At 36.3% G+C, this 25,989-nt stretch overlaps 1 protein-coding gene across 1 annotated transcript in view; it reads left to right on the top strand.

Annotated features, from left to right (window-relative positions):
* Positions 1 to 25,989, top strand: part of hpse2 (heparanase 2) — an 81,726-nt gene that overhangs the window by 402 nt on the left and 55,335 nt on the right. The window contains exons 2-3 of the mRNA XM_062995178.1: positions 2,189 to 2,343; positions 2,440 to 2,601. Of these exons, the coding sequence (XP_062851248.1) occupies positions 2,189 to 2,343; positions 2,440 to 2,601 (317 nt within the window). The remainder of the gene's footprint in view (positions 1 to 2,188; positions 2,344 to 2,439; positions 2,602 to 25,989) is intronic.

The raw sequence follows: 25,989 nt of genomic DNA, 5'->3' as shown, positions 1-25,989 counted from the left end.
TATGATAGCTGTAGTGCCATCAAATAATCTTAATACATTCCATAGACGTACATTTGTGTTTGATTTTTTTCTGTTCAAGAGTTGACTTGAATGTGTTTGGTGACACGTTGAGTTTGTTGAGTTTTGTTAGTAAGATAGTTTGTTAGTTAACCCTTCAATTAGCATTTTATTAGCATCAGTCTTATCAGTCTATGCCTGCTAGTGAAGACCACATGTACAAACATAACGCTAAAATACATAAAACACCTTACCAAACAATGGTAATTTGACATCTACGTCTAACGATTTAAATTCATATACACAGAAATATTGTCAGAAAAGACATATTCTCACTTTTTTTTTAATTTGACCTGACCATAGATCAATAAATTAAACTATAAAAGCATTATAATGCTGTATAAATGATTTTCTTACCTTACACGTATAATAACCACTCATTTTTCAGTATTTCATTGAAGAATCATTTTAAATTAGTGCAAATCAATCTTTATCAGTTCTGCGCACATGTACAGTTGTGGTAAAATGCAGACTGTTGCTTTTTGGATGCTTCATATGAAACATTACTTGTGTATAAGCGATATAATTGCGTTATTAGGCCGAAACTGTAGTCAGTTCCTGCATTTCTGACTAAGTAAAACTGGATGTTCCGCAACGAGACTCTGCGGCTTCTGTTCTCGTTTTGTTATTCGGCGCTGCTTCACCACGCTGGCGCTGGGATGGAACATGGTCATGGCCTTTGGAAGAAGTTTCAAAACCCAACAGATGTGCGAAAAATCCTGCTGTACTCGATGTACCAGAACGGTGAAAAATAAAAGATTCGTCTTTAGTGTGATGCTGTGTGCGGTTTAGGCCAGGCCCTTGACCTGGAAGTGAATTTACCCATTCCAGGCTGATTAACCATTTTCAGAATGATAAATACTGAACTTATGTCTTTTTACTGTATGACTATGTTCGTTTGTTATTTACATTTAATAAAAAAAAAAAAAACTTTTTCAAAAAATGTAAAAAAATACCAAGCTGGATTTCTATAGACAAAAGTATTAATAAATGCAAAGCGGTGGTTTCCTTAACTGTTGTCGCATAATTCTTCACTTTCTGCGATAAATTGTACAGATTTATTTCGTAGTTAATTTCTACAGAAACTTTTACCTGATGTGGCTATGTGAAAATGATAAAATTATATCTTAGCATGATACCGCATTTTGCATTTTGAGTGATAAAAATGAACTTACATTACAATAGATGCGTTGCGATCAGTCGCAGTGCTGCAAGTGACCTTTAATCTATTTTGAATAAATAAACTAGAAGCAATTAGCTGGGAAAACAAACAAACATACATACTGAGACTGTGGTATGGCCTGCTGTGTGTAATGGCTACATCTGCAATTATAACGATAAGGTATATATGTATCTATGTCAAAATTATTATTATTATTATTATTATTATTATTATTATCACCAGCATCATCATTTAATACAACACCATTTAGCAAGATAAAGAAACGATAAAGAAACGATCAGACAATTTGATTATTTTTTTTCATTACGTAGTTGTTTGCTTATATTGTATTTAAGTGGAATTGAAACTGGGCAGCCGATTGACATTCTTTTTTAGTTTATAAGTAGGAATGTAAGTCTAGATTTAATAAGGCCTGGATTGACTGTTCCTTTTTATGCTTAAATTTTGTAAACCATCATTTGCGAATAATTTCAAATCAACAATATAAAAATTGTTGTAGGGTCAGGTTTGCAAACACATAATTTTTTTGTCGTGTAAGCAATAATGTGCTCTCTTAAAAAGTGCACAGAGCAACACCTTTTGGCATCGTACCGGGCTTTATCAAAACACCGTATAAGCTTTATTGTAATATTCAGTGAAAACTTCAGTTTTATTACATTGTCTTGTAGAGCTCAGTTTAAACGTCATTTGGATTTCTTAAATCGTTTTAGTTCTAGAGCTTCTGTAGACCTATTATAAAATGCCAACATAGTATCTTTCAAATTGTAACTTTACATCAAGTGCAGGCTTGAAGATATAAGATAAATGCAGTAAAGTAGCACTTGTTTCTGTAGTCCTGCTAATAATTGAGAGTTCTAGTATAATTTACTGTTATTTTTATAATCCTAATCCATAAATGTTAATATAATGTCTTTAATAACTTTAAACAGACACTATTTATTTATTCAGTTCAAAGCGTTTAGTGACGTTGGCTCGAGGACTCTCTCCTGCTTATCTGCGGTTTGGGGGCAAGAGAACAGATTTCCTCCAGTTTCACAACCTGAAGAATTTAGCCAAGTTTAGAGGACCAGGACCAGACTATTACCTCAAGAATTATGAGGATGGTAAGATGTTTTCCCCTGTAATTTAATACATAATATCCGACATGGTAATTTAAAACAATGAACGCTTACTGTAGCTACTTTACTGTATCTTGACAGATATTGTGCGCAGTGACATTGCCCTGGATAAACAGAAGGGATGTAAACTGGCCAGTCACCCAGACATGATGCTGGAGCTGCAGCGGGAGAAAGCGGCTCAGATGCAGCAGGTTTTATTGAAGGAGCAGCTATCCAACCTTTACAGTGATGTTACAATAACAGGTAGGAGATCACAACAAACACGCTGAGCATGAGAACCGTCTATAAGACCGTAACGAGATAACAGCAATAGGCTTTGGAGCAAAAAGAAGGTTTATGTTCACTTATCATTGTATTTGTTGTATTTGAGCTTCCTTGCAATTACACTCTAAAAATGCTGGGCTGAAAACAACCCAACCTGGGTTATTTGGTAACCCAACGCTTTATTTGGCAACATTTATATTCTTAAGGAAATGTAGCCATGGGCAACAAGACATGGTAACCCGAGTGCTGGGTTGAGAAAATACCAGTTGGGTTATTTGAGTGAGAAATAACCCAGCAAGGTAACCTAACTGCCTCAACCCATCGTTTGGGTAGAGAAAACAACCCAGCTTTTTTTTGGAGTTGTGCATAGCCTAAACTTAAAGATTTTTTTTTTTTTTACTTTTTGTCATGTAGTTGTCAATTGTTGAGAAATGTCACGTTTATTAATCCAACCTAAATCAATTTGTGCATTTGCCTTTAGTTTAAGTAAAATTTAATCTTAAAATGATAACCCGCTCTTGAAGGTAACTTAAAATTACTTACTACTTACTACATACTACAAATATTTCATTCAAAAGGGAATCAAATGATCAACTAATCAAATGAATAAATCTTTGCATATTAGATGGACTTGAGCATGGACAGTATTTCATATGTTTTTAGTAAAAAAAAGTATAGATTTTAAAATTAAGTTGTTCACGGCAATCGTTCTGCTTTAATTGAGCGCTTTGTATCTTTAAAGGGTATTTTCTAATGTGTTTATTAGTAAGACTTAAGTGTCTCTAATTTTCTATATCTCATTTCGACTAAATTTGAGATAAAAAAAAATAATATTTTATTAATTATTAATTTTGCATCCGGCTATATAGTCTTAAGTGACAGTGACCTTCTGGGCCAGCTCAGTGTTAAAATAGTTGGCCATTCATTCATTCATTCATTTATTCGTTCGTTCGTTATCTTCGACAAGGTTGGATGTTTTAGTCGACATTTATTTGGGTGCTTGATGTTTCGAGTTCCTAGGATGGAATTCGCATTCGGATGTTCCGTAATAAAAATTTTTAAAAATGTAATATATATATATATCAAACCACGCTTATTACATGCTATTATATACATGGCAGAACTGAAATATTATGGTCGAGTTCTATTTTAAACAGATATTGTGGTGTACTGACAAGTATTAATCGTTACCAGAAGTATATTTCGGCTCACCAACCAATCACTAATTTTATTTATTTATTGGTGGTGATGTTGTTCCTCTTTGGTGGATTAAAATGCACCAATATTAATGTTTTAACCCTTTAGAAAATTAAACATCCTAAACAAAACCAACAAAACAAAAACGCCATACAACACCGGCACATCATGTTTTATATGTTTTAAAAACAGCAGGTGTTGTTCCACAAAGATTTGTTATGTAATGTAAATTCAACATCGAGTACACACCATACTGTAGTAAATACACATTAAATACAAAATAAGGGTATCCCTGGTTTACTTTAATGTTTCTATGTGGAGGAAATAGCAAATTTTGAAAAATGATCATTTGAGGCATTAAATAATGAAAAGGTCCACACAGCAACAGCAAACTCATTAAAATTTGCAGCTTATTCTGGAGGTCTGTACAAAATAGAATTTTGGGAGTACCATTCTAAAGAAAAAAAATGGGAAGTACAATCGCTTTATACCGGAATGCATTTAATTATTTAAATATTCTTATTGGCACACACAAACACAAATATATATTATTGTATTATATATATTATATTACCGAGCTAACTGCCTTATTTAAATATGAACAAAGGCTTTGAAGTTTTAACTCTAAATTGAGCAGGGCTAGGCAGCTGCATTTTTTTAAGACTATTAACACGAACATCAGCAACACCCGCACTCTATTTGTCATGGTTGACAAGCTTACAACCCCCCTCCAAAACTGATCCCCTCAGAGCGTCTTTCCACTGGGAAATGTAATATAAAACTATTAGACTGACCATCAATATCACACATAAAAAAAAAAAAAAAAAACTATTAAACTATGCCTTCTCTACAACCACCTGCAAGTACTTGATTATTATACTTAGAATAGAATATTGCTGTGTCTGTGTGTGTGTGTGTGTGTGTGTGCGCGCGCGTGTGTGTGTGTGTGTGTGTTGGGGGGGTAGTCATGTCATGCTTTATAGAACTCTGCTTCACATGACAAACTGGTAATAAGAGGACCTTTTCTGTCCCTTGGGAAGATCTTTAGCATGTAAAACTGTTAGGAGGACGTTTCTAAGTTGCTAGAATTAACACACCAGTGTTCAGAGTCTGGGTGAGACAGATAGACAGGTCTGTTAACAATCAGAATACCTCCTGTGTGGTGCCTGGCAGGTGGGAGAAGTGGTAAAACAGCCTTGCTCCATCCTTTTTCACTCTTCACGTGACCCTTACTGACCTTCCCTCATTAAAGAGAGAATTGAACTAAGAGAGAAAGCACCCCTGCCAGTTAAAACAAACCGTGGTGAGACATGCCGAGGTCAAACTCTCACTTTTCTTTTTGTCATAGTTTAGTCCAGGTTAGTTAAAGCAAACCATCTGAAACAAGTCAAGGTCAGGGTCAGCTGATGCTCTCAAGTTGCTGCAGTCTTACCCTGTTTTACGGACTCTTGTGTTGCTCCATAGGAGCATCCCAGTTCTATTTGTCTGTTTTACTTCATAGACAAAATTAGTCAAATTGCATTTGCTTTTTGTGCTTTGTGTATTTTATCTATGAGTTCAGTGAATCTAATAAAGTAAGTTAAAACACAGGGTATGAAAACCTTAAACTATGTTGCATTTCAAATTCACCCGCACAAAACAAATCATTTTACTAGCCGATTGACTTTTGACATACTAATTATAGCAATATTGCTTAAAAAACATAGGGGTACCTCTGTTGAACTTGCAATTTTAAGACAAGATTGTTGTCTTATTTCCATCCTAACACCACACTTACATTCTTGATCAACAACTCAGCTCAGCAGCAGGAGAAAGGCCCCTATACTATGATGCTCCCTTTTATATTTGTTAGTGAATGTGTGGTGATTTTGGGTCTTGAGTTTTGCATGGCATGCAGGAACAAAGATAGTTGAAGTGCAGCTCATTGCTTTTTGTTTTCTGGGGAACTAATACCTTGGCTGATTTTGGGTCATCCTGCAACTGCTTTAGCATAGCTGCTGCTTTTTTACCCTTCTATTTATATTAGTCATTAGAAATTAATTACCCACCTGCTGTGGAACGATTGCGGCTACAGCTCTTTGCTATCTTTTTAAACATTGGTACAGAATTTATTGTAATTAATAATGAAACTAGCTGCAATTTGCACCAAAAAAAATTAATACTATTTATTAGTAGCATTTACACCAATCAGCCATAACATTAAAAACACCTCCTTGTTTCTACACTCACTGTCCAATTTATCAGCTCCACTTACCATATAGAAGCACTTTGTAGTTCTACAATTACTGACTGTAGTCCATCTGTTTCTCTGCATGCTTTGTTAGCCCCATTTCATGCTGTTCTTCAATGGTCAGGACTCTCCCAGGACCACTACAGAGTAGGTATTATTTGGGTGGTGGATCATTCTCAGCACTGCAGTGACACTGACATGGAGGTGGTGTGTTAGTGTGTGTTGTACTGGTATGAGTGGATAAGACACAGCAATGCTGATGGAGTTTTAAAACACCTCACTTTCACTGCTGGACTGAGAATAGTCCACCAACCAAAAACATCCAGCCAACAGCGCCCTGTGGGCAGCATTCTGTGACCACTGATGAAGATCTTAAAGATGACCAACTCAAACAGCAGCAATAGATGAGCGATCGTCTCTGACTCTACATCTACAAGGTGGACCAACTAGGTAGGAGTGTCTAATAGAGTGGACAGTGAGTGGACACGGTATTTAAAAACTCCAGCAGCGCTGCTGTGTCTGATTCACTCATACCAGCACAACACACACTAACACACCACCACCATGTCAGTGTCACTGCAGTGCTGAGAATGACCCACCACCTAAATAATACCTGCTCTGTGGGGGCCCTGACCATTGAAGAACAGCATGAAAGGGGGCTAACAAAGCATGCAGAGAAACAGATGGACTGTAGTCAGTAATTGTAGAACTACAAAGTGCTTCTATATGGTAAGTGGAGCTGATAAAATGGAAAGTGAGTGTAGAAACAAGGAGGTGGTTTTATGGCTAATTGGTGTATATCTACAGCTTTATGTATGTTTATGTACCCATTACACACACTGATTTTTAAGATCATTTTGTGCATATTTGTAAGTACAAACATTATTGGATGTAATTGGATATTTTCATTGGAAGTATATTAAATAATAACGTGGTAAAATATGTTTCCTTTTTCTGCTTCCATTGGTGCTTATAACTGTTCATTTTTGCGCTGATTATGACACATATTTCTCTTGTTTATTGATTTTTAATTGCACATTGATTATACTGTAACTATCCATGACCCAAACTTATCAAACTTATACACTGCTATTTTTAGTTGTTATCTCCACACTTTACTACTATTGCACCAGTTTCGATCCTATACTGTACTTTGCTGTAGTACTCATGCCAACATTCCAAGTAAAATCTAATCTAATGAACTCATCTCCTTGCACACAAATCTCTGTTTTTTACCCTGTGGCCCTTCAGCAAAAACTGAAGTTAAATTAATGTAGGAAAGTGTTCTGCAGAAAAGAAAGCTGTGGTTGTCATCACTTGTTTCTGAGCTTGGCTGTGTAAACATGTGAGCTACCAGAAATACTGGAACTCATTCTTGTGGCTCCCTCAAGAGCAACATTTATCACAACTTCATGCATCTCCTGTCTGTATCATGGTAATCCTTTCCTGTTTTACTATAATGCCCCCTAAATTTTCCCTACCATGTGTGCGTGTGTGTTTTTAAAGATGCACCAGAAATCTCACATGTTTCTGAGCTTTGTATTGTTAATATTTAAAGCTATTTCCTGTCTACACCCCCTTGGAACTAAAGACAAATGACAGGAAATTGTCCAGTGTATGTAGTTTTAGCTTTAACTAAAGGTGCCCTTTAGCCTCTCATTTTCGTTGACAGCAGTAACTACATACATTTTCATCTCATTAAAAGCTCTTTAAAGGAAGATCTTGTGAAAACAGTATTGACAGTGCTCTGTAACAAAAATCAAGTTTGTTTATTCAAATGTGGAAGGGTTTAGGGCTCTGCTGTGGTAAACTTTATATATGAAGTGATCTGAACAAAGGTGAAATGGCAGATCAAAGTTATAGTTATAGAACTTTGAGAGTGTGATTATGCTGTTCAGCTTTGTTTTTAGTCAATGAAGCCAAAATTTGTTCCTATTAAGTGTGTTTGCTGCAGAGTGGTAATGCTGCGGAAATGATTGATGGGGCATTTTGATGAATACCGCATGGCACTATTTCGTTATTTTAGACTTTACATCCTCGTGAGTTGTCATATTATCTTTAGACTCATCAGGCTGTGTAAAATAACTCAAAGAGTTTCATGTTTTGGCTCCCCTCCCCCAGCTCCTGGAGTATGCGTGCGTGCACTCAATGCAAACACAGTGAAAGCATGTAGCTTACTGAGCTAGTGATGGATCTAAGACTCCAGCAGATGTTGCTGCCTCAGAAAGGAAACATACGATTTTTTCCCATTTCTAAGACGTTAAGCAGATGAACGTTCCTCTACAGCGACATATACATTGAACGCATATACATGCATACATGCGTACACAGAAACAGATTCCTTTAAGTAAATGCATGCCTGTAGGCACCTTTTCCTGAACACACTCACACGTGCATATACACACAGTTCATAATGGCTCTGTTTAAACTCTCGGAGAGAAAGTGAATGAGGGAGATCACATTTACTCAATTTAATCACTTGAGGCCTGACTAAACAGAATTATGAATAAATGAGACACTAACACTTGCAACCAAAGTCTGTCACTGTCAGGCTTTAGTCTGGCTCTGAATTAGTTCACTTTACAAACCGAGTACAGTCATTAGGAAAATAAAGTAAACTAGGAGCCATCTTGTTACCTTGCTTTGTTTTTAGCTTGCTAAAAATAGGTTAAAGTACTGTCTAATAGAGTTAGGTCGTATTTGAATTGCAAACTACAGTGTACAGCTTGTACTTTGTCAAAAGGAATTAGTAGCATCCTCGCGATCTTCCAGAAAACCCAAGATGTGTTTGCACAGTATCTAGGCAGGCATTTCTTAACATGAGTATAATAATATCAATTTAAAATGCACTTTTTTGTTCTTCCTTAAAATGTTCAATAAAACACCAGCCTCTGCAAAATGTTGAGCAACAGGCATTTTTTCTTCATTCTCAATTTATAAAAACTGGATAGCGTATTTACAAATTCATCATGTATAATAAAAATTATTTTCAGGTTTATTATATTCTCAGTGCTATATTTTATGTTCTTGGATTCAATATACCTGATGATATCACCAACATAAACTGTTTAAATCATCCTTTGTATTGCTCTACGCATTTATTATTTGTCAATCTGATGGTGAACCAGAGGAGTTTTTTTTTGGCTTTTTTGGAGTATTATTGGTGCAAAAACACTGGACATTGTGGGAAGCCATTGTGAGAAGCCAAATCAAAATCCATTCAAATGACTTTAACAGTCCAAGTTTTCCTTTACCATCAGTATTAGTAAACTAGAAAAAAACACATTGGGTCAAATATTGTTTTATATTTCTTTAAATTAGCATAAGGTTACTGGCTTTTAGCCTTTTAATAGATTGTGTAGATTTATTGTTTATGATGAATTACATTTCCCTCCAAAATTGTTCTTCTACTTAATATTGCCAAATACAGGGTTGCATAATTCTGTTTTATTCACAAAGAGAACTTGAGTTAAAACACAAAATACGGTGACATAAAATTTTATTCATTCAAGAGGTTCAACACATATTCTCATAGTAAAAATATACTTTCCTTTGAGTATACAGTATAATGAATCGATATGCAGACAGGCTTGATTTCAGCCATCCATTAAGAATATATCTCTCACTCATCTTTAAGTATCTTTCAAGCAGTCCCCTCAGTCACCATAAGTCAAGTAGTCACCCTAATCTAGGGAGGTTTTAAAAAAGTACCATATATCAGTCTGTATGGCCTAAAAAGAAAAAAAATAATAATAATAAAAAAAAAAAAATACATATAATAATAATAATAATAATAATAACAAAACAATAATAATAATAATAATAATAATAATAAATCATCATCGTCATCATCATAATAATAATATAAATAAATTAATTAATAAAGAATTCTGTAGAATTTTGAAGCACCAGCTAAGGTCAGTATTCATTACTAGCAGTAAGGAAACCAACATTAAAGCTTACATTACTTGTTTAAAATCTAAATGGGTTATGCTGCCAGACCAACGTTTCAAAAAAGCATAAAAGCAAGTGTCAATACCTAAAAATCATCTGAAATTTGGAGTGGCCTGGTCAACATCCTGATTTGATTACAATAGAGATGCTGTGTGTAGACTGATAGTAGTGTCTGCGCATTTGTCCAACAGAAGACATTATTAAATGGTAACCTTTATGTTCATCCTTCATAGCACATGTACAGAATCAGCATGTTTTTATTTGGCTATCGCTGCCCAGAATGTAATAAACATCTGAACTTTCTTACAATCTGCTTTTAATTAAAGATTCAGTTAATGCCAATGTGACATTAACTTGTCCCTCGTTTTGTTGTAATGTACTACATTCACGAGTGATTAACTTAGCCCAGCATCCAATTCTTTTAATTAGTTTTTTGCATCCACATGCATTCAGGTCCTGAGGTGAAATAACTTTCATTACTATAAGATGTTTAATTTTGGAAATGTGACGCTTGATCTGTCAGGAAAATGCATGTGCTTGCCCTAGGAATGTGGATGTGTTTGCCTTTTTCAAGAAATTGGCAAGGGTCTGGTTACTTCATTAAAACACATTACAACCAGTTGTGGAGGAAGTTCTTGTTGTTACATGGTGCCACATGTAGTAGGGGTTGGTTATATGTGCAGTTCACTGGCAGGTTTAATTATCTTAGGTCTATAGGGTGTGGAAATCCATTACAGTAAATTAATACCCCAAAAAACTAGCAGGAATAAGATTCCTTCAGAAGAATAATCTTAAAAAGCTGGATGGTTTGTAGTGGGATTCGGGATCATTCTTTGGATAAGAAATCTTTCAATATAATGAGAAATAAAGAAGTCAAAGATCGTCTTTGTACTCCAAGCCCTAGAATTTCCCATAAATGTTTAATGATGTTTACATGTAATTGCCGACACCACAAAAGGTGCTTGACCTTGTTTCTGTGTTCAACAGCAGTAAATATTGGGAACTATCATCCTGGAATATGAGAACCTAATCAGTACAGGGCACCTGCACCATAGGGTGCCCCTGGTCCAGTAAAACCACCTCTATTTGTTGGCTATTAAGTGACCATGCAAACCAGTTGGACCTAATGATTTCCACCAGATGGCTGTTTGTACCATTATGGTTCCCCAACCATTCTTAACAGTTGGTAACAGAGACACATTGAAATTTTAAAAATATACTGGGAGGCCGACTCGTAATACTTAATTTACACTGGGTCTAGGTCTTGTGTTCATTAACACCAAGTCCTGCATTTTCTGAGCACTGACCTTTGACACAAAAGGTATCTAAATGTCAACCCTACCCTGATGTAAAGTTTTTGTGCTTGTTTCATTATGTAGTGTTTTCTAATGTACATTCAGATAACATGTGATCAGTTTTTTCATGATACCATTTTTTTGTGTTTGTGATGGATGCACTCAATTATGGCACCTAGTATGTGGCCTCTTCTTGACTTTATTAGGTGACCACTGTTGGATTAAAATCTTATACATCAACTTACTAATTGTCAACTTACTAATTATCAAGGCTGTTTTATAGCTGATACCTGCTGTTAAAATGCATTAGGTAAATAAGCTTTACAAAGACTTTAATTCCATCGATGTTGTTAAAGCAAGACATTCAGGTCTGAACAAGGGTACATTTAAAAGAAATAAAATACAGCTGGGTAGAGAAATCTTATTATTAGTATAATCTTATTAATGCTTAATCTTATTAACACTAACATGTTTATCCTTCATAATAGTCACTTTTTTTAATCAAACTATGAGGGATCTTCGAAAACTTTCTGCACTTTTACATTTTCATTGAAAATAGTGAGGGTGGGAGGAGTAGTAATTGGTCGGGTCTGAAAGACAGAGAGAGAGCTTATAGTCTGGATTTAGCGCCATCTGATTTCCACTTTTTTGGACTGCTCAAAGAAGCTTTAAGGGAACAAAGATTTTAATCTGATGATTATGTGAAAGCAGTGGTGCATCAGTGGTTACACGCTCAACCAAAAACATTTTTTGCTGATGGAATTAAAAAGTTGGTAGAAAAGTGATGTAATTTGTTTTTGAGTTTTTTTTTTAAAGTGCAGAGACTTTTTGAAGAACCCTCATAATATGTTAGCAAAATGTCTAACTTTAACTTTTATGTTAGCAAAATGTATTGGTACACACACACACACACACACACACACACAAATCTTGAGTCAGCACTGTGTGAGCATCTAACAAAGTGTAAAAATTTAAGCCTAAAATACTTGACTTATTTTAAATGGTTTATCATTCCAAACTTAATAATACATTTAAACAGGATACAACCAGTGTCTGTAGTGGGAAAAAAGGGCTGGTACTTCCCTTCTTCACATGTTGACGTGTGTATTAGCTGGCATCAGCAAATCATAAAGTTTTACATTTAATTCTAAAATAACAATATATAGACTAAAATTAACGTTACATGTCTTGCACTAGAGATGACAAGGGAATGGGAATAGGTGAGCATAACATAGTGCCTCCTGGGTAATGTAGCTTATACAGGGTTATTATGATTCGCCTTGAACCTGACATGGAGAAAGCAAAAAAGAGCAGTGTAAAAAGTGCTGGTACACAAGTAAAAGTCCCAGTACAACAAAGAGTAAAATGTGGAAGTGTCAGTACTGCACCTCCACTACTGTGCAAATCCACAACAACAAATCAAATCAATGTCATTCTTTCAAAGTTAACAATGATTTAGACTGCAGTACAAGACACAAAATGTTAATGTTGCATACTTATTCTCTCACAAATCACATGAAACTCAGACCTCTTTTTCTAGACCACCCCGGTTTCTCATTTGCTTTGGTCTTAGCTGCTCGGTGATGGGCTTTTAGACATGCAAATTTGGGGCATGGAGCATCACTTGTAGATCAGGTCTTTAACTCCAAAGCATTTCCACTTGTCCTCATGCTAGCTTTGTGTATTATCAATGATGCCAGCCTCAGCTCAGAATATAATATGTACCAGATTAATAAAATTCAGACTGATCTTCTATTGCTCCAAAGAAAATGCTAATAAGCCTAGAATCCTTCAACCACAGGAATACATATCAGGCTGATTCTCTTCTGCTCCAAACTAAATTTTATTAAGCCCAGAATATTTCATTTAGGAGTCATAAATAATTGGAAAAGTATTTAGGACTCTTTTTTATTTGTCATAGTCTCTACCAGTTTTTTTAAAATTATCAACAAACTAGAATGGGAAATTGTTAGAACTGGTACTGTAATATCAACCAGTGACTTTGACTAAATGGTACTTAGTGTTTGTGACTGATGCAGCATGGATTCTGTGTGTGTGGTATGTGTGGCGTAAATAATACAATGTATCAGGGTGCTCAGGTGTCTAGGTTTAAGTCTCAATGGTGCCACCAGATTGGCCAGGTGCTTAATTATTTGTCTCTAGTGACTGTGACTGATTGAGCTGGCAGTATGTGTTATGTGTTATGTACGTATTATGGACTTTATAAATCTTTGCAACTAACTGGTATAAATAGGTAGTTGGTGACTTTACACATTTTGATGTGTGTATGTACTGTATATCTGCTGTAAAGTATGATGGTGGAAGAATCAGGCAATTGAAATGTGTACCTGATTTGAGGCTGACAATTACTGAGAATTACAGTAAAAATGCATTTTTGTAATATTTAGATGAATATTTAAAAATTGTTGAAATTTAAAATAAATTAAACATTTTTGACTTTTCGCCACACATTCTCTATTGGGGACAGGTTAGGACTGCAGGCAGGCCAGTCCAGTATCTGTACCCTCTTCTTCCGCAGCCATGCCTTTGAAATGTGTGCAGCATGTGGTTTTGCATTGTCTTGTTGAAAAATGCATGGACGTCCCGGAAAAGATGTCTTGAAGGCAGCACATGTTACTCTAAGATCTCAATGTACTTTTCTGCATTAATGCTGCCATCACAGAAGTGTAAATAACCTCTGCCAAGGGCACTGGCACAGCCCCATACAATGACAGACCCTGACCTTTGGACTTCTTGCTGATAACAGTCTGGATGGTCCTTTTCGCCTTTGGTCCGGAGCACACAGCGTCTATTTTTTCCGAAAAAGACCTGGAATGCTGATTCATCTGACCGCAATACACGTTTTCACTGTGTGATGGTCCATCCTAGATGCCTCCAAGCCCAGAGAAGTCAATGCCACTTCTGGATATAGTTAACATAAGGCTTCTTTTTTGCACAGTAAAGTTTTAAGTGTTATTTGTGCATGTAACTCTGTATTGTAGTGCTTGACAAAGGTTTTCCAAAGTAATCCCTCACCCATGTGGTTATATCAGCTATTGTTGAGTGGTGGTTCTTGATGCAGTGCCGTCTAAGGGATCAAAGATCACAGGCGTTCAGCTTAAGCTTGCGCCCTTGGCCTTTACGCACCGAAATTCCTCCAGATTTCTTGAATCGTTTAATGATATTATGCACTGTAGAGGGAGAAATATGCTAATCCTTTCCAATCTTTCTTTGAGGTACATTGTTTTTAAACATTTCAATAATTTTCTCACACATTTGTTGACAAACTGGAGATCCTCTGATCATCTTTGCTCATTAAAGACTCAGCCTTTCCTGGATACTACTGGATAATGATTACAATCACCTGTTAACATCACCTGTTTGGAATCATTATTTAGTTTTATCACCTTATTACTAGCACTAAATTGCCCCCATCCCAACTTTTTTTGGAATGTGTTGCAGGCCTGAAATGCAGGAATTGAGGTACATTAACAAATTAATTGAAGTTGAGCAGACAAAACATGAAATATATTGGGTTTAAACTGTCTGCAATTAAATAAAAGTCAAAGTAAATCTAAGGAACACTGTTTTTATTTTATTTGCATTTTCTATACTGCCCCAACTTCTTCTGATTTGGGGGTTGTAAGTTAAACAGGGTAAATATGTCAACAAAGCATAACTTTAAATAATATTGTTATGTAGAATATGGCCACTATCTGTAATGAACACTATGCTGAACTTGACTGATGGAAATTCACATGTGGAAGCCTGAGAGATGTGTTTATCTGTGACAGATCTTACAAGCCTGCCCTGCATCCACAGAAAATGTAAGTGAAACCGCGTGGAAGGAAAGCAATGTTATAAATCTGTCCACAAATGTCCATAAATGTGTAATAACATTTGCTATGGTCTTGGGAGCACCAAAAGGAAAAATAAAATTGAGTTTTCTGTGCTGTGTTATAAAGTCCCACACTTGATTCAAGTGGTGACTGGGGTACATTTCAATTGCTGTGAGAGAAGGGGCCAACAAAAACTCTTTGCTGATTCTGAGTCTCCTCGAAATTGAGTGACAGGACCTGACACTTCTAACTGAAGCCAGATGGACATTTTGTTTCCACTGTTAACTGGGCATAGCACATGGTGTATATGGGCTGTTGCACTGTCTGTTAGGTCTTTGCCCATTAGCACTATTAGCACGCATTTGGTCTGTCTTGCAGCTCTGTGGCTAGTGAAGTTTTTTATTGCATTCTCAAAGAAATAAAAGAATACCTCTAACAGCTTCTGCAAATTTGTGCATCACAGTTATTGTGAAATTTTAAATAGTTCTTTTAGTGATCATTTTAGCAGCATATGTTTTAGAGTAAAAGCAATTTATTTAGACTGGCATTATTACAAACTCAAGGATTAAATAAGAACACAGAAGCCAATTACAAAATCAAGGGTTTAGTTGGAACACAGAGTTGTTTAGTTTTAACGTTTAAGAGGTATTTAAATGGCAGGCTTTCTTCAGGATGACAGAGGGATGAAAGCAAAACGAACTGAAAAGTGATTTCTTTGCTCATGTGGTTTAAATCTTCAGCTTTAAGTTTCTTTGATGGGAGCTTGTCTAGCATACTAATGTAATAAAAACAGCATGACAGAAAAAAAAAACTAGTTTAACTAAACTAGTGTCAAGTGTATTAAAAAGCATTTTTTAACCTTGGGTGAACTAGTGGTGGTAAATTCGGTTCATTTTGTGGACTCGGGTTAATCTGAGTCACTCAGTAATGTGATCTGGTTCACTTGGGTCAGTTGAGTCAGTTGCGTCACTTGTACTGACATTCTGATTGCGATTGATTTACTGCATAAAAATGCATCCAAATATCACTTATCTTCCATGCACTCATCTTCTGTACCTCACCATCTTGGCACCTCACACTTCTCTTGTCAGTGACAAGTTGACGCTTTTTTCTAAGTGGAATCTTGATCATGCGGGAGAGGGGGTGGACTCACCTATCAGATGGGTATATTAATGGGTCAAGGGTTTAAAATTACCATGGGGGCTATGATACTCCTTAAGTGGTACAGTACTAAAGTAGCCTGTAAGCATTTGCATTTTAATAATAATATAACTATATTTTGTTGTTGTTTTGCTTACAAGAAAATATGCTGCATTACTAATCTATACCTTGACGACTGAATAATAATAATAGCATGTGCATAAAATCAGCCACATAACGAACACCAGTGAGTTTAACCGCATGTTTATTGGAATATTTAACTTATTACTTAGATTCACAGACTGGAGTAAAGTCGGTTCAGCCAAATCATCTGAGTCCGTGGTGTTATGGTGAGCAGCAGCCAGTCAGAGGACTCATAGGATCCAGGTTAATTAAGATTTCAGACTCGTGATTCCTGATTCAGTACAAAGATTCGAATCATTAACCCAGGTGATTCAGGAACTGCCCAGCTCTAGGGTGAACATTGTTTCTATAATTACTCAATATTTAACAATGCGATGAGTATCACAACAATAATTGTTAAGAATAGACAAGTACTGCTTGTTTAATCAATACGTATGTGACTTGTTGGCAGTTTTAGTTTTTCATAGTTGAGTCTCTATCAGTGTTTAGTCTTGGTGTTTAACTGGCAATGTTTTGATCTGATAAGGAGTGTCAGTGTCAGTATCAGATCAGATTTAAAATAATTCTTTATTGTTATTATTTTTGTTAATGAGATCCACATGGATTTTTAATGCAGTAAATATGTGTGTGTGTCATCAACTTAAACTTCAATCGGTAAAGCACAACACCATCACACTTTTAAATGTATTCATAATTTGCTTGTAGTGAATCATCTTTGTTTCATTAAGGATTATGGCTGGCTTGATACCACTTTTTTTTTTATGTCCGATATCGATACCAATCCGATACCGTCATTTCTCCTCTCAAACAACTAAGCAGTAATAATACATGTCTCAATGCACCATGGTTAAACTAGCTATCTAAATAACAATTCTCAGACTGTGAAACAAATATTCTAAAGGAATAAATACAGAACCTACAACAACACACTTATGCAAAACTGCTGTTTTATTTTAACTTTTACACACAGAACATTTATCAGTATTTTTAGCTTGTTTAACAGCACCGTACAAACATTTCAAATAAAATTTAAAGTGCAACTTTATCTGTATTTAACAAATGAATTATAATTTCAATATAAAATTCTAGAATTGTCAACTCTGATGTCTACACCTTGAAGAGGCAGCAAAAAATTATATATAATAAAAAAATATTATTTATAAACAATAAAAATTAAACAATTAGATAATAAAAAATAAACAAATGTATCTATCTTGTCTCGGCTTGGAGATCTCTCACATCCTCAACGAAATTTAATCCATTAGTGTTATGAAATAAAACAAACTACACTGTTTCCCATTTAGCCACAGATGTCCTCATCAAAATCCAGCAGGGTTTTTAAAATAAGTGCGCTTTGGTTTTTAATCATCTAAAAACATGACAGAACTTATACGGAAAATCTCAACCAAACACTGCATCAATTCTTATTGGGCCATCGCGTTTGATTGACATTCACATCTTCCAATTGTAGACAATTTTGGACGACACGCCGTAAAACAGTGTTTTTAGATGTGGCAGTAGAAGATGATTTTTTTAATTGCTAAAAGTTTAAGTAGATCAATGTGTTATAATTTCTGAATGGCCTTATTTACAGTAAGTGTTATTTACATACAGCAACAGTATCGGATCGGATTACATGTTGTTTTTCCTTCCGATATCCAATCCAGTGATTTGGGCCAATATCGGAAAACGGTGCCAGCCCTAGTAAGGATGTAAGTATCAGCTCATCATTGGTATCAGCTGATATAAGACATTACTATAAGTAACTTTAGATCTACAGTGTTTGTACTGAATTCATGTAGTATGCAGTATTTTATATACTAATAAATGCCAAAGCTAAATGTATGCTCTAGGCTATTACAAATAACACACCAGCCCTGACAACTCCTGACAGCTCTATTGTATTGAAAGGTAATGTAATAAACTAACTCTATTGGTCTGACATGCTCAGCCTGATTCTCAGAGGTTTTATTAGGGTAAATTTAAGTTGTTCTTTTTGTTAGTTTAAAATCCAGTTGAGTTTTATGTAAAATGGTAGAAAAAGCATCTCACAACATTGACCAACAACTTCTGCCCCTAGTTGTTTTTTTAAAATGTAAAGTATTAATTTTTAACTCAGGAAAGAGTGATGTACTTATAGAGACAGAGCAGTCTGGTTTACCTGTTGCTTTGTACTACAATGATCAACTGGATAATAAATTTGATATTGATTTGTCTTTAATTGACATGTTAATTAACAAATTTCAGGTTGAATTAAACTTTACTATGCGTCCTTAGTCTACAGTATAATAGACCTGCTGTTCTACCTGCTTCAGCGCATTTAATCAGTGGGTGCAGTAAAGCACAATGGACAGTAGGCACATACTTCAGGGAAATCTTTTGATGTGTGTTATAAGTAGCCTAGGGGCAGCTCAGGTTAGTTCTGCCCCTCCTAAATGCTCTGCTTCTTTAAAGTGACAAAATAATCATGGAGCAATTACTGCTGCAATTACAGCATTAGCACATAGTAAAGATTTCAGATAGATAATTCTGTTAGGTATGTAAAGGCTTAGAACAATCTTCTCTAAAGAGGATTTTAACACTCTTTGGTGACTTTCTACCAAACCAGAAACATTCAGGAACATGGGATGGGCTTTAATAGCTTTGTTATACGTAGAACCAAGCATAAAATCTAAATGTATTGAATGTATAAAGAATTAACCAGACTAAACAAAAATATATTTTATAATATACATATATAAACATTCTGGTTTTTTTTTTGTTATAGTCATTGTAAAACTTCTTATTATTATAATTTTAAGACTTGCATGAGTTAATTAATAAAGAGATGTTATTTTTAATCAAATCTCTTAGTTTTCACCACTGATGTGGCTAAAACATTGTCTTAGTGTAGGTTTTATGTAAGCCACATAATTATTTATACCATTTTTAAAAATACAAAACACAGCACTAAGCTCCACCTCGTAGGACACACTCACTTATTAATGAAATAAGAAATAGGACAGTTGTAGCCTAGTGGTTAAGGTACTGGACTAGTAATTGAAAGGTCGCTGGTTCAAGCCCCACCACTGCCAGGTTGCCTTGAGCAAGGCCCTTAACCCTCAATTGCTTAGACAATATACTGTCAGAGTACTGTAAGTTGCTTTGGATAAAAGCGTCTGCTGAAAATGTAAAATGTAAGAAAGCTGATTTGCAGAAAATTTCATTAGAATAGAACTCCTTTATTTGTCATATATACATATACAGGTGTACAGTACAACTAAATTATTTCTTTGCATATCCCAGCTTGTTTTGGAAGCTGGGGTCAGAGCGCAGGGTCAGCCATTGTACGGTGTGTTAGTGTGTGTTGTGCTGGTATGAGTGGATCAGACACAGCAGCACTGCTGGAGTTTTTAAATACCGTGTTCACTTACTGTCCACTCTAGTAGACACTCTTACGTAGTTGGTCCACCTTGTAGATGTAAAGTCAGAGACAATCGCTCATCTATTGCTGCTGTTTGAGTTGGTCATCTTTTAGACCTTCATCAGTGGTCACAGGATGCTGCCTACGGGGTGCTGTTGACTGGATATTTTTGGTTGGTGGACTATTCTTAGTCCAGCAGTGACAGTGAGGTGTTTAAAAACTCCAACAGTGCTGCTGTGTCTGATCCACTCATACCAAAACAACACACACTAACACACCACCACCATGTCAGTGTCACTGCAGTGCTGAGAATGATCCACCACCCAAATAATACCTGCTCTGTAGTGGCCCTGGGAGAGTCCTGACCATTGAAGAACAGCATGAAATGGGGCTAACAAAGCATGCAAAGAAACAGATGGATTACAGTCAGTAATTGTAGAACTACAAAGTGCTTCTATGGTAAGTGGAGCTGATAAAATGGACAATGTGTGTAGAAAGAAGGAGGTGGTTTTAATGTTATGGCTGATCGATGTGTCTTTAATAGCCACTTAAAAGTCTAGCTTTGGGTTTTTTTCTTCCCAATGCAAGGCAAGAATACTGTATAACCTGTACAGAGCAGCAGTCTATCACTCACTCGCTCGCTCGCTCACTCACTCACTCGCATATAAAAATTGACATCTATGAATAAGGATTTTTAGCCAAGGTTCGGTATAAGTTGGGATGTCATAGTGTTCTTGGCACAGTCTCAGTTTGGCACACAGTCTTGTCTTTGACATCAAGTGTATCTTTAATCAGTTGAGCACTCAGAACTGTTGACACTAACGGGAAATCAGAATCCAGCATGCAGCTCTGTGCTGTCTCAGCCATGTGCTGCTACACAAGACAGTTTTCATGGAGAAGATTAATTAGTGTACACAAATGTGTGTGGATGTATACACCAGTGTGTGTTCGGGATGTTAACATGTCACTCACTGCTCAATCCTTTCCACTGCTAACCACATGGCCTGACATGCACATGCAAACATGTAGAATTACTGCCACACACACATTTATACACACACCCCCCTACAAACACACACGCTTTCAAAAGCTCACAAATACAAGATGTTATCTGGATAACACACTTGCACTTGGGAAGTCCACCAGTTTACTAGTCTATACACACAGACACAAACATACACACTAAGATTTTATGCTAGTCATAGCGAATCAAAAACAGGTGTCTTCATAGCTCACATTCTTCAAGAATACAAAAGTGCTTTGACCTGATCAGCTCTTTGCAAAACATACTCTATCAAAGGAGAGTCCCAGTGTAATGCTGTGTTTATAAACACCAGAGTACTTGGGTTTGTATGACATGCAGTGTGCACTTCAGACTACCACGGGCAGATGAGGACTATTGAAACCATATTTTCACTCTAGCAGCTTTTTTGCTGTAGGAGCTAGTTATACTTTAGCTCTCAGTGTTGCTTTTCATTCAGTTGTTTTATAATTGATTGATTGATTGATCAGTTGGTTAATTAATTTTATCTATTTTTTTATCAACTGCTTTATCCTGATCAGTGAGTTTAATTTCATTGGGAAACACTGGGATCATTGACAAGCTCCTCCCGTGTAATTCTGGACTGACCTCACCTTTCTCAGAATCATTCTTACCCCACCAGGTGAGATCTTGCATGGCGCTCCAGAGCGAGGGTGATTGACTGTGATCTTGTATTTCTTCCATTTTCGAATTATCGTGCCAACAGTGGTCTCTTTCTCACCAAGCTTCTTGCTGATGGTCTTGTAGCCCATTCCAGCCTTGTGCAGGTCTACAATCTTGTCCCTGACGTCCTTTGATAGCTCTTTGGTCTTGCCCATGGTGGTCGAGAGATTTGAATGGAAGAAACTGATTCTGTGACAGGTGTCTTTTATACAGGGACAGGACTAATTTGTGTGCCTTTTGTGCACATAACCGGTCTGTGGGGGTCAGAATTCTTGCTGGTTGGTAGGGGATCAAATACTTATTTCCCTTAATTAAATACAAATTAATTTATAACTTTAATTTAATGTTTTTTTTCTGGATTTTTTGTTGATATTCTGTCTCTCTCTGTTAAAATAAACCTTCCATAAAAATTATAGGCTGTTCAAGTCTTTGTAAGGGGTTAAACTTAAAAAATCAGCAGGGGATCAAATACTTATTTTCCTCACTGTAGCTATCTAAATAACAATTCTCAGACTGTGAAACAAATATTCTAAAGGAATAAATACAGAACCTCTGTACAACATCACACTTATGCAAAACTGCTGTTTTTATTTTACCTTTTACACACAGAACATTTAGCAGCATTTTTGGCTTGTTTAACAAAAGTGTCTACAATTGGAAGATGTAAATGTCAATCAAATGTAATGGACCAATTAGAATTGACATAGAGTTGAGATTTTCTGTTAAAGTTCTGTCACGTTTTTAGATTATTACAAACCAAAGCGCGCTTATTACAAAACCCTGCCGGATTTTGTCAAGTCACATTAAGCTTTTTAATGATGAGCAACTCTCTCAGAAAACCTAAAAAGCTGATTCTTACAATTTCTCAGCACCTCAAGCTGTAACACAAGTTTAAAAGTGAAACAGGAGGAAAATCCAGATAAACACAGATACATGTGGAGCTTTCAGAATGGATTTGACGGTTATTCCACACAAATGCAGATTTGTTTCGTATTCGCACTTTGATGATGTTTTACCGCACCACTCAAGCCGAGTGCTGAACAAAGCAATTCACACTTACCCATTCTGTCACTTATGCACACTTACAGGGGTTGGACAAAATAACTGAAACACCTGGTTTTAGACCACAATAATTTATTAGTATGGTGTAGGGCCTCCTTTTGCGGCCAATACAGCGTCAATTCGTCTTGGAAATGACATATACAAGTCCTGCACAGTGGTCAGAGGGATTTTAAGCCATTCTTCTTGCAGGATAGTGGCCAGGTCACTACGTGATGCTGGTGGAGGAAAACGTTTCCTGACTCGCTTCTCCAAAACACCCCAAAGTGGCTCAATAATATTTAGATCTGGTGACTGTGCAGGCCATGGGAGATGTTCACTTTCATGTTCATCAAACCAATCTTTCACCAGTCTTGCTGTGTGTATTGGTGCATTGTCATCCTGCCCAAGATTTGCGCTCCTTGCACCATTGAAACCGACGTTTGGCATTGGCACGAGTGACCAAAGGTTTGGCTATAGCAGCCCGTCCGTGTATATTGACCCTGTGGAGCTCCCGACGGACAGTTCTGGTGGAAACAGGAGAGTTGAGGTGCACATTTAATTCTGCCGTGATTTGGGCAGCCGTGGTTTTATGTTTTTTGGATACAATCCGGGTTAGCACCCGAACATCCCTTTCAGACAGCTTCCTCTTGCATCCACAGTTAATCCTGTTGGATGTGGTTTGTCCTTCTTGGTGGTATGCTGACATTACCCTGGATACCGTGGCTCTTGATACATCACAAAGACTTGCTGTCTTGGTCACAGATGCGCCAGCAAGACGTGCACCAACAATTTGTCCTCTTTTGAACTCTGGTATGTCACCCATAATGTTGTGTGCATTGCAATATTTTGAGCAAAACTGTGCTCTTACCCTGCTAATTGAACCTTCACACTCTGCTCTTACTGGTGCAATGTGCAATTAATGAAGATTGGCCACCAGACTGGTCCAATTTAGCCATGAAACCTCCCACACTAAAATGACAGGTGTTTCAGTTATTTTGTCCAACCCCTGTAGGTGCACACTAGTAATAGTCAACCCCTTCCTTGCATGCTTTTTGGGAGGTAAGAGAAAACTGGTAAGCCTACTTTAAACAAAGCCATGTGGACATTGATAGAGCATGCAAAACTCATTACATTCACTGGATGTCCCTAGGACCCATACTGCTCTACAGCACCCACTCTATGATCTGTGCCACTCTGCCACCTTTATGTTACTACACTTCTGCTATATGGTAACATCCATCAATTCAAGACATACAAAAAATAAGCCTCGTCAGTATTTGCATGGACGCAGTGATGTATGGAGGTAAAAAGAAAAATACAGTGGTACCTTGAAACTCAACATACATAAGGATGTATGGGGAACCTGCTAATGCATTCCATGGTCCAGTGGAACTGCATATTTTTTAGGCTAATGTAAAATAATGGGTTTTTTATTGACACTTATACACTGAAAATAACACAAATATAATATAAAAACCACTGAAATACAATTAAAAAAAAACAATTTACTTTTTTATTGTTTCCTTATGCTTCTTAATTGTGGAGAGAGCCTATGAGCAGTAATAATTAAAAGAAGTATAGTGTTTCAATGTCATTCTTTTAATACATTAAGTTACATTAAGCTTTTTAACGATGAGCAACTCTCTCAGAAAAGCTGAAAAGCTGATTCTTACAATTTCTCAGATCCCCGAGCTATAACACAAGTTTAAAAGTGAAACAGGAGGAAAATCCAGATAAACACAGATACATGTGGATGCTTTCAGAATGGATTTGACGGTTATTCCACACAAATGCAGATTTGTTTCGTATTCGCACTTTGATGATGTTTTACCGCACCACTCAAGCCGAGTGCTGAACAAAGCAGAAGTCACACACGTTGAGTTTAAGGAAAACTTTGAGTTTAAGGGTAGAAATTTCTCGACGAAGGTTGTTGAGTTTAAAAGATTTTGAGTTTAGGGGACATTGAGTTACAAGGTACCACTGAATAATATACTGTATTTTTTTTATTGACTCCACTCCGCACGTCCATATGCAGGCACACTTCTGTGTGACAACATAGCCACTAGACCAATGGTTCAACTTGCTCTATATTGTACGAGAGGTGACTTTTGAGTGGCTATGTAAAAATGGCTATGTAAAAACCACTAAAGGTGTTCCAACAGCATATTCTACCTATTAAACAGTGCATTCGAACTGTACTAATTAATGTGCAGTAATTAATTCATATTAATAAATAAGGTAGTGTACACTATGCAAGGAAACATCTTTCTGTTTGTCTTTTTTTAAACACATTTGTTTAGAAATTAGTAAGTAATGACTGTGTTTAGGCAACATTATCAGTAACAATTTGCTTTTAAAAATACAGTAAAGCAAAAATCAGAGTAAAGTAAAAATACGAGTTAAAAATATGAATGAAATGTTCTCACGTATTTAAGAAAAGTATTTCTATTAAGTTACTCAACACCTATAAAGAACAATGACTACCATTCACACTAGCATATATTGTTGAAGCTTGTTAGCCTTACAGGCAGAATAACTAAAAACATATTGCAGTGAAGACACAATATGCTCTTCCTCACTGCCTCCAGAATTCCACAACATCTGCATGATTGACCTTTGTTGGTCCTTCCTTGTAATTGAGTAGTTATTTTGCCTCAAATTGGTTTGGTATGAGCTGGGAATTGAAACAAGTTACATGGCACCACTGCCTTTCCTCAAGTGGAAAACAGTCTGTCACAGATCGTAAATCATGGTAGTGGGAGGTATTAGGATTCATTATCAGTCATCTGCAGTCACGTAATTAATTTGTTGAGCACACTGGGAGCACAGAAAGCATTTGAAGCGGATTTAAAAAAAGAAGTAATGCTGTTGAGACCAAAACCATGATAACAAAAATGATTAATACTTCTTACATTTTTATAGGAAACATGAATGCACTAAAAAAAAAAAACAGGATTAAGAGAAGCAAACAAAAACTAGCTACACCAGATATGTAGTTGTAATCTTTAATCAATAAAATTACTGTACAGTTACAAAGCAAAAAGAAAATGTATGACTTTGCCCACAGATAAGTAAACGACATGCAGAATTTAACATTGCATGAAATGAGGGGATTTGCTGAGACCATTCTTGCAGTCATTGTTTTTCTTAAGAGCAGACATTGTAGATGTTGTCTGGCTATTGAACTACTTTGCTTTGAACTTTTTTTTTTAAATATGCAGTTTGTTTCTGTAGGTAATCATTGAACATAAATGGAAATGCTGTGGCTCAGAAATGAGCCGTAGCGCTCTGGTACAGTCCTGCTCGTTATGGAAGTCTTATGTCTCTGATCAGATAGCTACTCTGACAATATCCAGACCCCTCTCTTTCCATTACGCTTGCAAGCTTGTGAGGAATCAGTGCACAGCTTTACAGTTGAT

Source organism: Trichomycterus rosablanca, chromosome 5 (genome assembly GCF_030014385.1).
Source record: "Trichomycterus rosablanca isolate fTriRos1 chromosome 5, fTriRos1.hap1, whole genome shotgun sequence".
In the NCBI taxonomy this organism is placed as follows: Eukaryota; Metazoa; Chordata; class Actinopteri; order Siluriformes; family Trichomycteridae; genus Trichomycterus; species Trichomycterus rosablanca.
This window is presented reverse-complemented; position numbering and strand designations above follow the sequence as displayed.